This window comes from Sinohyriopsis cumingii, chromosome 16, assembly GCF_028554795.1.
Source record: "Sinohyriopsis cumingii isolate HCF-2022 chromosome 16, ASM2855479v2, whole genome shotgun sequence".
Lineage (NCBI taxonomy): Eukaryota > Metazoa > Mollusca > Bivalvia > Unionida > Unionidae > Sinohyriopsis > Sinohyriopsis cumingii.
In genome coordinates, this window is record NC_142976.1 from 9704877 (window position 1) to 9718797 (window position 13921).

General features: G+C 35.6%; 1 protein-coding gene across 1 annotated transcript in view; it reads right to left on the reverse strand.

Moving 5' to 3' along the window:
• Positions 1-3240: 3240 nt before the first annotated feature.
• LOC149779924 (rhomboid-related protein 2-like) overlaps positions 3241-13921 on the reverse strand; it is a 48428-nt gene continuing 37747 nt past the window's right edge. Inside the window, exons 9-11 of the mRNA XM_089936622.1 lie at positions 11324-11414; positions 10594-10686; positions 3241-5587 (exon numbers count right to left, since the gene is read on the reverse strand). Coding sequence (XP_089792748.1) covers positions 5430-5587; positions 10594-10686; positions 11324-11414 — 342 coding nt within the window. The 3' untranslated portion in view covers positions 3241-5429. The remainder of the gene's footprint in view (positions 5588-10593; positions 10687-11323; positions 11415-13921) is intronic.

Consider the following 13921-nt stretch of genomic DNA (forward strand, 5'->3'; position numbering starts at 1 on the left):
TTTCTACTGCACACCATTCACAAGTCTAAAGGATGATACACAATGATCTTGAAATATTACTCATGGTAACTTGCTCGTTACATTTAACACTTCGAAAACAGACAAGAATAAGTGTTGAGAATTTATAATGGCAAGACACCAGAGTTCCGTTCATTTTTGAATTTTACGTTTTTGTAGAATGTATTTTACGACCCATAATCAAGAGGACTCTGTTGTGATTTCCCCTAATATCTATCTTTGACATCTATTGCAGTGTACATGGATCACCTTACATACACTGAAAATATACAGATAAATAAAATGGGCAGTAAGACACAGTTAAGTACTCAAACCAGTGTGTCAGCACAAGAGTATGTATATATCACTCGTGACTTGAGTTAGCACTTAATCACGGCATATACATGTCTGAGACCAAGACTAGGAAACGTCTTAGACAAACCCTTTCTTTGCATGAAAACAATATTAATTGGTACTGTAGCGTCTACCAGCTAAGAACTAACCATAGTTCTGACTTTTCATTACAATGTAGCAGGAAGATCACCTGCTTAAAGACCGACATATTGAAAGCCAATTTCACCTTTCAACCAAATCTTTTCATGATACGGAGAGAAAAGCTTCGTTTGCGTTGTGAATACAATACATCTTTTATTAAATTTTTGGTATGTTTAAATGGCAAAAATTATGTTGATACTTAGCGCCAAATTTTCTTCCATGTTCGGAGATTAATTGAATCACAGATGAATGCCCCAATTTTCGAGTCCCTAAAATATGCGCATGAAACGGCTAATGAAGATGAATTTACTAGTCAAAAACTTTATAAAGAGCAGTCTTCCTTGGTTCAGGATATCCAGTTTTTTCGTTGTCTTTGCAATCAGCGCCAAACGTTAAGTTCTAGCTGTCTGTATACGCAAGAATTAACATTGACTTTTACACTGTATACGCAAGAATTAAGGATGTAGCATTGACTTTATCTAGTAAACTGAAACGACTAATAAAGGGAATTTATGGGATTCTGTAGACACTTTAGAAGCTTCAGGGACTACGTCAAGGCTAATTCAAGGACATATGACTGCGGAATTCACCCTGATTTCTATACATGGCGCTGAAAAATTATCCGAAGGCATAAATGACCACACAGCATATTTGCAAACTGTACCGCTATTTCTTCCTTAAATCTCAAGATTTAAGAAAAATTCATTCTGTTTTCAAATGGATGTGGACAATTTTTCCCAAATTTCAACTTCCAGAATCAACATTGCTACTGTCGGTTCCCAGTCGGAAGCCAGTGCTTTCAGTCATGCATTCATTATATCAACTTCACACAATAATAATAATAATAATAACAACTACTACATTGCCACTCCCCTCCCATTCTCTCGTGGCTTGATTTTAAAAATTTCTAAGTTCAGAGAAAATGTTTAATCAGATATTCATACACCTTAATCGCACAATGATTCCTGTACTCAAACACACACCTCTGTTGCCAAACAACGCTATTAGGCTTTTAAAACAGCTTTGTCTTCATGCAAGTTTGATTCGACATCGTGTTTAACTCAGCAGTTATTTAGGGTCATGGTCACTGACATAGCAGTGGCGTTTCTGATTCAAAATGGGCAACATTATTTGGGATTGGTTGGCTGGGAGAAGGAGCAATACACATAAAAATACGAATAACGAATTATAAACACAAGTATAATTGCTCAAGATAAAAGTCATGGTGACCTTCAATAACTGTTATGCTTCAGTACCGGCTAAGTCATCTTCGCTAGCCTAAGCTCGTTGATATATTCAGTTCAACATCAACCATGACAAAAAATTGCACAAAACAGTTATTTTACTCTTTGTTGTTTCGTATAAACATAACATAAATAAATTAATAGACATTAAAACTCTATAGCATTCTTGCTGATGATTTAAAATAATATTTAAAACATCATTGCCTCCGAAAGTTCATAATCATCTTTTGTTCACAATCAAAAACAGCTTAAAATGGAATTCATACATACAATATCATGCATTGGTTTGAAAGATAGGATTGAACATATGGATGTACTTTAAAAGACCAACTTCAACAAGAACAAGTGAAATAAAAATGAGATTAACCGGTTGCTGTTTAAAAAGTTCATTACAGTCAGATTTTTATCCATTGAGTGCTGTTTTTCAATTTTTTTCTTTTACAAACATAAAATGTTTTTATGGATAATTTCTGTTTTACCGAGCTGGACTATTTTCAGATTTCACTCTCGTACAAAAAAGTTCTTAAGACCTGAGGTCAATTTTGATTTGTTGAGGATGATCTAGATATGCCAATCTCTATCCTACTTTCAGCCTTCAAGGAATATATGTGAAACCTATCGTTAACATTCAGAATAAATTATAAGTACAGCTGAGATTCAACGTAAATTCCACACACAAAGATGCACTGGATACTTAGGAAAATATTGTCTGTCCATGAGATTAACTTCCATAACCTTGTGAAAGTGTTTCATTTCAATTGTTTTTTCCCCTATTTGGCAACTAAAGGTCTACACATAGGATAAAGTACATGAAGTCATCATATTTATGGTTGGTTCGCTGGATTTTAAAGGCAATTTGAGCATGCTATTCGCGATACCATGGCGAGGGTATGGGAGCTAGTTGTTTGTCCCAAAGTCACATATAGACAGCCGGCTCGGGTTTGCATGAAAATATATCGAACTTGCGTTACGAATCCGATATTACCAAGAGAGATTCCTAAATATGTATATCAACAAATAGCTAGATCCTCTTAAAAAGGAAATTGTCAATGCATATGCAATACACGTTTGTCATATAGACTTGTGTATGTTACACAAAAACGTATGCAGTAATGTAATGAGTATGGATTGGCCTATGTGCCCTGTTGACAAGCACATATGCTCGATGATGCCTGAATAGAGAGACCATCACACTTGTGTAACCTTTACATCATGTGCATTGGCGCTCGTATTAGATATTAACATTTACACATGTTGCTCGTGTGTCGAAGACGACTAAATCATTGTAAATGATGTAAATCCTGTAAAATAAATCGTGTTTTGAGTTTGCAATCAATTGTTTTAAGATTTTAAGTCATACAAAAATGTAATGCAAAATATCATTCGTGTATAAAACATATATTGTAGAAATGAAACAAATATCATTGGTTATAAAATAAGCTATAAGTCAAGTTTCTATCAAGTGGTGAACAACAATTAAAATATGTTAAAATATGGCTAAAAATGAAACATACAAAACAGCTTTACTTTCAGTAAAATAACAGACAGAACAAATATGAAAACATTAATTTGTGGGACTTTCGTGTACAATAAACAACATGCCAGATTGTCTAATTGTCTATTGAAAGAATACAAGCTAATGGTTTTAGCACATGTTTATCGATCGGTATATTATCAGTTAGCAAATAATAAAGACAAGATCTATTATGTTGTACTTCCAACGACATTTATATCAGTTGGAATAACTGTATAATTTTTCAAGACGACAAAGTCTTCTCATATTTGTTAATTAGCTTCTTTTTGCGGAATAGCATTTCATTAAACAGCACTATTTCATATGACAACTGTCTGTACATATATGGTTTGTAATTAATAGCGTTCCATTAATTTAGCACCTAATTAATGATTTATAACCAAAATTTATAAGCAGTGTTTACATAGCAAAGGGTCTTGATCAGTACAAAGTGTTTGTCAGGACCTTAAGCAGGGAAAAATGCGTTAGAAAATCATCAATAGACTAAAGGGCAATAAGATTATGTACCTCCCCTAAATGATGACATAACATGCTGGAACTTAAAGCCCTTCAAGGTATTATCAATATATGTTCAGATCCAAAATTTACGTTTTAAACTTATGCTGCGGAGACCAAAAGGAGGATGGGCAATTAGGTGCTTAACCTGCCAAAATGATAATATGGAGTGTTAAAAATTAAACTCGTTCGAAAGTTCAACGTGATAAAGCCCCATACCACATTTCGAAGCATCCAACAATCAATTTCACCGCAATACTATATAAACTAAGGCCAGAAGGACGAGAAATCAAGTGACGTAACTCCTGCAAATAATGCCACGAAACTCTCGCAATCTACCTCCTTCAAGAGCTCAATAAAATAAATCTATATTCCAAACATCTGGGGTGAAATAGAACCAATCTTGGCAAAGTTATGCCGAGAAAACAGAAGTCAGGTAATTAGTGGGAAGAAGTCTTGTAAATGTTGTTGCTGAAATATGGAGATTGAACTCGTTCAAATTCTCATCTATATAAAGATTCGCAACAAATGAAATACTGCAAACTTTAGTCAAGTCATGGTGCAAAACCAAAGCGAGGACGACAAGCGATCCAGAGGCGTAACGCTTGTTAATGATGTCTTCGAATCCTGGAGTTCTGCGTGTAAAATTTGATTCAACTCTAATAATCTTTGAGAAGGTTCAGCTGCGGTAAGTAATATTAGTGGAATATGCAAATCCAGCAGTTCCGAGTAGAGTTATCTTGTAGAAATCAAGCTGATGATGGATGGACACAACGCGGGGTCCAAGTTAAATAAAATACCGGTTATAAATTAAAAAAATATTAATGTACACTGAGGCATCATTGCAGGCATAAATTGATAGCTCCCTTACTCAAATTTCACCTGGACAATTACACTTTTTACATGCAACTTCCCTTCGTAAGATAGTTTTGTATATGCTGTAAACTTAAAGCTGCCAAAATTATTTTTCTTCCGCTAAACATTGTCTGAGTGAACGAAAAGTTTTGAATCGAATAATTATTTAAGAAATAATCTCTTTCGTATGATTGTAAAGTGGTGTAAGCATGCTAACAATATTGCCATAATCTGGCCCAGAAGAGAAAGGATAGTATCCCTGCAGAAGTCGCACGAGTCTTGTGTCAAACAAATGAAGTAATTTATTCCGTTGTGAAATGATGCTATGGACAAGAATGTGTGTATGTGTATAAGTGTGTGTGTGTGTGTGTGTGTGTGTGTGTGTGTGTGTGTAGTTCAAAGACTAAGAAAAATAAAGAGACCCTGAAGGATAGACCATGGTAACTAGACAGTGGTCCATTATGTGTGTTGATACCCTCCAGAACACACAAATGGAGAAAATAAAGACCACCTATACCAGTATATGTTTTTAACAGAATGCAAACCAATTTTAGGGTAGTTATTCTTTCCCAAGCATGCGGATGAAAACGATATAGAAGACAACGTACATTGGTCGAGGGAAGTAAAACAAAGTTTCCAACCGGTGAATAGATATCCCTTGGAAACTCTATCAACAAAGATACACAATGCTATGTCCCAAAGTTCGATCAAAGGACAACAACGCTTCTACCCTGTGGATAGATATCAATGTACTATCCATTGAATATGATACAGAAAGTCAAGGGCAGTGGATTTAGCGATGGAGACCATTAGGTCCAATTTGTAGGTGGATATCCCTTGTAAAATCCGTTGAAGAAGATGCAGAACACCATGAACACCAAGAAAGCTATTACCATCACCAGTCCACATATATTCTCCCAAGGTCTCTTCCTGAGGTTTTTCAGGATAGGCACACCCAACATCAAACCTATAGAGATGGAAACGTTTATAAGTGACAGTTATAATAGTCAACGGATTCAACAAAACAAAAGTTAAATTTATATTATTATCAGTATTCAAAACTGAAGAAAAAAAAGAGATAACAAAATGTGTAGGTGAGTATGAAACAGATTTAGCTATCATCCTCATTTTAGTAAGTCATCTATTCTGTTTCTGATGGCCTCGAAAATAAAAAGGAATAAGTTGCTTGTCCTTTTTATGGGAATTTTAAACTTTTGTGGACACTATTACAATTAATAAGGAACATTTATAAGAAACTGTACAGTGAACACATGCTGTACTTGTAAATATGCTAGTAATTGCTAATGTCAGAATCCACACCACACACTAACATTACCTGTAATATCGATTTTGTTGTTTCCAAAACCTGATGCGCTAACAAATACTACATTGTTAATTTCCTGATTCACGTAATAACATTATCCTATTTCCAAGGTAACCATGTGACACTGATTTTGTGATCTACAAAATCTGATGTTGTAACACTAATATACTGTTGTTGTTAATGCACAAACCCATGTAGAAACATTTCCCAATTTCCAAGGTAACATAACAGTGTAACACTGATTTTGTAATCTCCAAAAGTCGATGTAGTAATAATACAACTTTGTAAATAGGTGACAATAACAATACTAAATTGATAATGCCCAAAAGTATATAGTCACATTAAACTATTTCTAAGTTTGCAGTATAAAACTGACTATGTGATCTCCAAAACGTGATATAGTAACAATAATAGTTTCTTAATTCCCAATTCCATGTAGAAACATTACCCATTTCAAAGGTGACATTTTGTGATTTTCAAAAGGTGATGTAGTAATGACAATAGTAAATTGTTTATCCTCAAATCCTCATCTACTAACACTACCTAATGCCCACTGTTTTTGTGATCTAAAGAACTTGATATGGTAAATATAACTACAGACGTGGAACCTGCCTCCAGAATAACAAAGAAAATTATTAGTTGTCCTTATTGTAGATTTGTGAACTTCATATTTTAGCCATTTTGGGTATATTAGTGTCAGATGTTAATAGTCATTTTGGGATAATTCACAATACTGTTCAACTTATTTCAAATACATTTTTTATTTCAGTTTCCAGTGTCTTCTTTGAGTATTACTCATACAAATTATATCTTCCGCAACATGTCCAAGGCGTACAGACGAGATAAACTAGGTTTTTAATAACACTGGTCAACAGCCAAAATGCTTCCGAAATAAATGTAGTCAAACTTTACTAATTCTGGGTAACAGAGAACGAAAATGATGATTAAAATGAATGATAGGCTCTAGTTTTAAAGATATGATACTGGGTCAGTATATACGATCATAGACTTGGGAATGGCAGCGGATAAGTGAGGTATGAAGAGAAGGGATCTCAATTTAAACCAGAAATGACTAAAAATACATCTTTGATTGGATCTATGAATACATTTATGACTGGGCTGGGACAGTACTTGCTTTTTCGGCAGAACAATGAATGATTCAGTCTGAAGCTGGTATTGCGTCATACATGGTATGAATTGCATCATGTTATTCCTAGAAGTAATGAATGATACAATCATAACTAAGCCTACATTTCTCTGCTAAACAAATTGCCCTATATCAGCTCTAGAAATCATACCGTGCCATGGTCGTGCTTTCTTATTAGTCAGTGTCTGATTTTGCAAAAGGCCACATTTCTGTTTCGCCAAAGTGAGCAGAGATACCTCGTACTTTTATGAACAATGCAGATACTTTCTGCTATGTTTATGGTGAAGTGACATTTGCATCACGAAAGCGCAGCCTATCACCTTTAGTTTGGCTGCAAAATTGGAGATCAGGACAAGAGGTGGGCCCCACACATATGTTGCAATACTTGTGCAACAAATCTTCGCCATTAAATTAATAGGAAGAGGAAATCTATTCCTTTTACAGTGCCAATGATTTGGAGAGAGCCAACAGATTATATCAGTAATTGTTACTTCCTGCATGGTGCCTCCAGTTGCAAAAGGTGTGTCAAATAAGAAAAAGTGGACAGTACATTATCCAAACATTCCATCAGCTATACGCCCAGATAGCAGGTTCCTGAGGCACCAGAATCATTCTCACTTGAATCAGGCGAGGCAAAGGAAGAGGATGAAACCATCAATGTGAAATGACTCATATCTTCTTCCATCCTCCTCCTCTGAACCACACCTCATAACACAAGGTGAAATGTATGACCTTGTTAGAGATCTGGAAGTATCCAAGAGTAAGGCAGAGCTGTTGGGCTCCAGACTAAAGCAGTGGAATCTCCTGGCAGGTGATGTTAGGGTTTCCATGTTCCGTGACCGTCGAAAAGATTTTGTCTCATTCTTCTTCATGGAAGATGATCTTGTAGCCTGCAACTACATCGATGGTGTGATGGGCAGCCATCAATACAGTTCATGATCCAGATGAGAGGATCTGTACTGATATTTACATAATAGTTTGCTGCCTTTTGTGTCACAATACATTTTATTTATATAACCCTCTAGCTGTTTATGTTTTTAAAAGTGTAATATACACACGGCAGGTGAACTATCATCATGTAAAGCAACCATGAACACATGAAGAGACCTAGGTTTACAATTTATGAATAAAACTATACTTTCTGCACAATATATATAGATATAAAATATAAAAGAACTTAAATATATTGGAAACAGTAGCCAATCAATTGTTTTAAATGCTACTACTACTACTACTTCTACTGACTCTGTTTAAAGAAGGTAACACAATTAGCTCAGAACTAAGCTACCCTGAGGCCTTCATATAAAATAATTTATATATTTTCTGAAGCCACTATATAGATTGGATTTGGAAATAGAGTGGTCATTTCTAATAGAGTGGGCACTCTATTTCTGTGTCCTGTTGTAGTACCAGTGGTGATGTAACTGCGCTCCACTGGCGGTATTAGACAAGTGGGAGGGATTTTCATTTAAACTTTTATTTCAACATCAAGCCTTCTGAATCAACATGCTGGTTCTCTAACTGTGTAACGGTTGACTCTAGATTATAATGCTTTTCTTGAGTGGGTTTTAATTGTCATACTTGAATTAAGCACATCAAATTCCATAACAAATAACACATTTTATGTCTGAAGCAGACGACTGCTAAAACATTGTAGACCGGATTATGCTCTGTCTGTTGCATCAATTTTATTTTGTCATTTTACTCGTGTTGTTTTGAAGTCCTCATTTTGCACTTTTCCTATTTGAACATTACAAAATGTGAATGCATTTTCTTCTGATAAACTGTCCAAATAAAATATTGTTGTTTTTTTTTGTATTGTACAGAGCTAATACTTGTTCTGTGTCCTGTTGTAGTACCAGTGGTGATGTAACTGCATTCCAGTTGCGGTATTAGACAAATGGGAGGGTTTTTCGTTTACACATTTAATTCAACGTCAAGCCGTCTGATTCAACATGCTGATTCTCTAAATGCGTCATGGTTGACTCTAGATTATAAATAATTCTAGATGACATCAGAGGAAGTGTTCCCTGAAGACAATTCTAGACCAAAGCTGAGTGAACTTATGGTCAGATAGTGTTAACTGTAGATGATGATCTAAATCTAGCATACAAACCGAAAGGCACAAAACAATTCTATGACCAGATATCCTCTATCCACTCACACCTTAGTAAGATTTGATGTGCACAAACATTTTCTGAAATGATATATTAAGTGCGAAATTACTTGTAAATGATTTCCTTGTGAGCTAATTAATTTCAAATTTCACCGTAAATACTTAATAACCATATTTTAAACGTATTCCATCTACTTAAAGAGCTACAAATGTTCCAATAAATTTAAATGATTGGCTATGGAAGGAAACATGCTATCAGTGATTTGTCGTAAGTCTTCGAACATACCCTTCCCTTCCAATACTCGGTTCTTTATTTCAATTGCGAGAGAGTCTGAACTGCCGAATGTACCCCCCCCCCCCCACACTAAGCTGGTTAACACCATATTTAAAATGGAGTACTCCTACTAGGTTTAACAGTTAATATATCTATCTTAAGGAAACACTAATTAATTTTATCGAGAAAATCATTCACAAATGTAATTTCTCATCTAAGACAGTGATAACTACAATACCACATAAACTAATTTAGTCTAGCACTATACTAATCTGCTGAATTATCTCTTTCATGTGGACAAACAGAGAATACAAATTAATTTATTACCACCTTTTGGAAAATCAGTTTTTGTTCTTTACTACCTCAACAACTGCAGGGCCAGCTACTCAACTGTAAAGCTGTTGCTACCCAAACAACCTCATCTTCGAATATACAGCTGTTACTACTCTAACAACCTCATCGTCCAATATACAGTTGTTACTACCCAAACAACCTCATCATCGAATATACAGTTGTTAATACCCAAACAACCTCACCAACTTGCACGAATTCACATAATTTTGTATCTTTGAGCATCGCCAATAACGTTTACAAAATTTTCAGTTTTAGTTCAGTTTCATGCATATTTTTCAAAATAATGTTAATGAAATCACAAAACACGTTTATGGTGATGATTTATTTTAACATGAAACCTACTGAAATAATGGCTGTGTCTTCTATTCTGTTTTCATATTGATTAAATACAGTCTTCATGAAAACCTAAGATGAAATCATATATCTAATACATCTGCAAGAAACTGAATAATAGTTTCTATCTTCTGATGCTCCTTTCTTTTTTCTTTCTTATCTCTTTCTGCTATTTTCTCGAAATTTCACAATATTTTTTTGTTGAAAATACATAATCCGACAAGCACTGTTATCGTACTCTATACAAATATGTACAAATAACTTAGGCTTAATACACATTTCCAACTAAATGAAGTTATTTTTTAATATATAATAAATTGTCATATTCTGTTTGTCGTGTATGTAATTAACCACCTCAGACATTTACATTGAATATTTTGAATCATTAAACGCAGTAATGCTAAGCGATTCTTTGGACCATTTACCCGCAAGAAGTCCACCTATGTGAGCAGTAATTCCGACTTTTGTACCAGGCCCAAAGAATCGGTTGTATACCGCCAAGCCAGTGTCACCTAGAACTGAAACAGAAAGAAAATGATCCATAATCGTTTATTCTTTGAATTACGATACCAGACAAATCAAACACGCTGTTTGTTAAATACAAAAACCAGACATCTTGAAATTGTATATTTAGGTGTAAATATGATATATAAACGAAGAAGTACGGATAAATCATCAATGAAACGAAATTTGAGATGATATCTGGTTTGGGTAGCTGGAACTTGAAAGTCATTATATTCGAATGAAAGTGGCCAAGAACATCATGTTATCTCTAACAATACCTGCCATATTTACGGTCAGGGTAGTACCCGGTGGTTTCTATATCACCAGTCGTCAGTTCAATTTCGGTGTAAAATATTTTGAAATCTTTCCAAAGATGCGTTCCACGGATTGGTGTAAACAAGATATTTCATTTAAAAGATATTTTCATCTGAGGTTCTACTTTTGTTGATCAAAGAAAAAGCTAAAAGGTCTATTAACGTATTTGTTTTAATTTCTGGACCCACAATCTGATGAATAACTGGCTAAGACTAAATAATTCGCACAAGCTTATGGACTTTATAAAAATGACAAAATTATACAGTACACACTGGAAAGGTTTCGAATTTCAGAGAAAGAAGCAATATACCAATTTAGAATAGGCAATTTACCTACTTATTGTGAGCATAATCAGCAGACTGGCCGGCGCGCTGGTCACAATTCTGATGGGATTCGTTTTGTATTCATGGTTCATCTCGCTCCAGTTCTTCAAGTGGAAGACAAAGGAACGTAATCAATTAACGTAAATACGTACATGGTTATATGAAATATGACATGACACTGTACTTTGGAACTACAAAGTCAATAATCGCCACAATTATTCCATCATTAAGTAAAGTTCAGAACTATCGATGCAGCTCTGACCTTTTCTTGCCCGATATTTATTTGAATAATTTTTTTAGGATAAGGTATGCCTGTTACATTATTGTCCTTCAATAAAATATGGTTGTCCGAATATGTGCAGCATAATATTGACACTTGTATTAAAGAAAATACTTTTTTTTGATTATCAACATTTGGCATTTGCAATGTATAAAGTTTAATAGCATCAGTAGTGAAGGGGGACACTTTACGTACAATGGGAATTAGCATTAAAAACACCCTTGGGACACTTTACGTACAATGGAAATTTAACATGGAGAAAAATCGTGGGACACTTTACGTACAAGGGGAATTAACATGGGAATAAATCGTGGGACACTCTACGTACAAGGGGAATTAACATGGGAATAAATCGTGGGATACTATACGTACAAGGGGAATTTAACATGGGATTTTTTTTTTTTTAAAAAGTTTTTTTAAAATTTAAATTTAAATTTAAATTTAAAAAAGGGGTAGGCAATTCAAAGACTATCTCTTTTCGAGAAATATGGCTGGCCCTGAAAAGGGCCTTTGGGTTTATGTTAATATGCCCTTAACATAGAGGGCATTTGCGACATCTTCTTTTCCTCAAACTTCGTCTTACAGCAGGGCCATACATCAGAGTCCTCTTGAGGCAACCTTGTCTCTCTATATAGACTCTTCTTATCCACAGGCTGCTGTTGGTCCTGTAGACAACGGTCCACTTGGATCGGACATACATGAGCATGTCCGTCCTGAACATCATTGTTGACACAAGGGTTGAAGATTCAACGTCGGTCCACATGTTGAGGCTCCGAGAATAGGTGAATCAATGCAGTGAACGGCGCTTATTTATAGGGACAGAAAGGATTGAAACGGATTGAGTTCATTCACCAATCCAAACACGCGTTACAGAATTCAGTCAGCCCGCATCCAATCCGAAGAGAGCAGTCTGTGACGTCACGTAGTCAATATAGATTCGCTAGCGCTTGTGTGCAGTCAATCTATGCGATAGTGATTCAACATGACGGAAACTCAGAAAACGATCCAGTGGGGTGCACCAGCAGGGGAGACCGCCCAAGGGAACCCGGACTTACTTTCAGAAGAGGTGAATTGGGATTTTGTGGATTTTCTCTCCTCGCAAGAATTTGTTCCGGAACCTTCGTTACCTTCTTCATTACCGCAAGTGGAGAATTTTAGACAGAGACAGAAAGAAGAATTGGAGAAATTTATACAACGACAAAAGGAAGCGGAACAGGCTTTTCTCCTACAGCAACAGCAGCAAGAAGAAGAGGTAAGAAAAAAACAACAGCAAGAAGAAGTAGCAGCAAAGAAACAAGAGGGTGAAAATCAAACGGTCACGGTACTGTTGGACATTTTAGCGGAGTTAAGAAGTCTGAAACAAATGTATCAGACTTCTTTATCACGACCGAAGAGAATACGACCTTCCCGAGCCAAACATGTCAACCCTGTGACTAAGCCTACCGTACCACCCTTAGTGATTTCAACCCAAGCATTATCATCATTACGCAGTCCAGAAGTAGGCCTTGGCCGTGGCAAAGGCTTAAGGCAGTTAAAATTGATTGCTTAAACTCACCCCTGCACCATGAAGAAAAAAGGCCCTTTTCAGGGCCACCCACATTTCTCGAAAAGAAATACAATTTCAATTTGCCAATAACTCAAAAAAACTCACCCATGTTACCCTTATAGTACGTGTCTGTGTATGAGTGCGTGAGTGTAGCTTCTTATTTTAAAATCAAAACTCAAAGACTCTTACCTTATATCATTCATTTATTCTTTTCTCCATTTTTACAATCCAATTCACAATTCACAACACAACACTTTAATAATAAGTTCATTGATTTCTTCTTTTCTCCTTGTTTAGTCTCTCTGTTTTTTGAATTTCTTCACCGTCACACTCTTTTCCTCTTCTTCCTCCTCGCTTTCTTCCCTTCTTCTTTTTTTCTCCTGTTTCTTTTTCTTCACCTGTCTTCTTTCTTCCTCAGAAGAATCCCTCTCTTCCTCTGAAGAATCCCTCTCTTCTTCTGAAGAATTCCTCTTTTCTTCTGACTCCTCTTGTTTCTTTTTTGGGCAATCTGGAGACCAATGTCCTTTTTCTTTACAATAATAACAGGTATCTTGACTTTTGTCTTTTTTATCCCCTGTTTTTTTTCTTTTTTGACGGTCTGGACACTCTGAAGACCAATGCCCTTTCTTCTGACAGATATAGCAAGTATCTTGACTTTTATCTCTAAAGGAAGGAGAGTAGTCCGTAGGCTGGTCTGAAGAGAATTTTCTAATGACCCCTCGCAAAGCTCTGACGAAACGTTCCATCTGGTCAGTCTCTTCCATCGTTGTGTTCGGCTTGAGAGT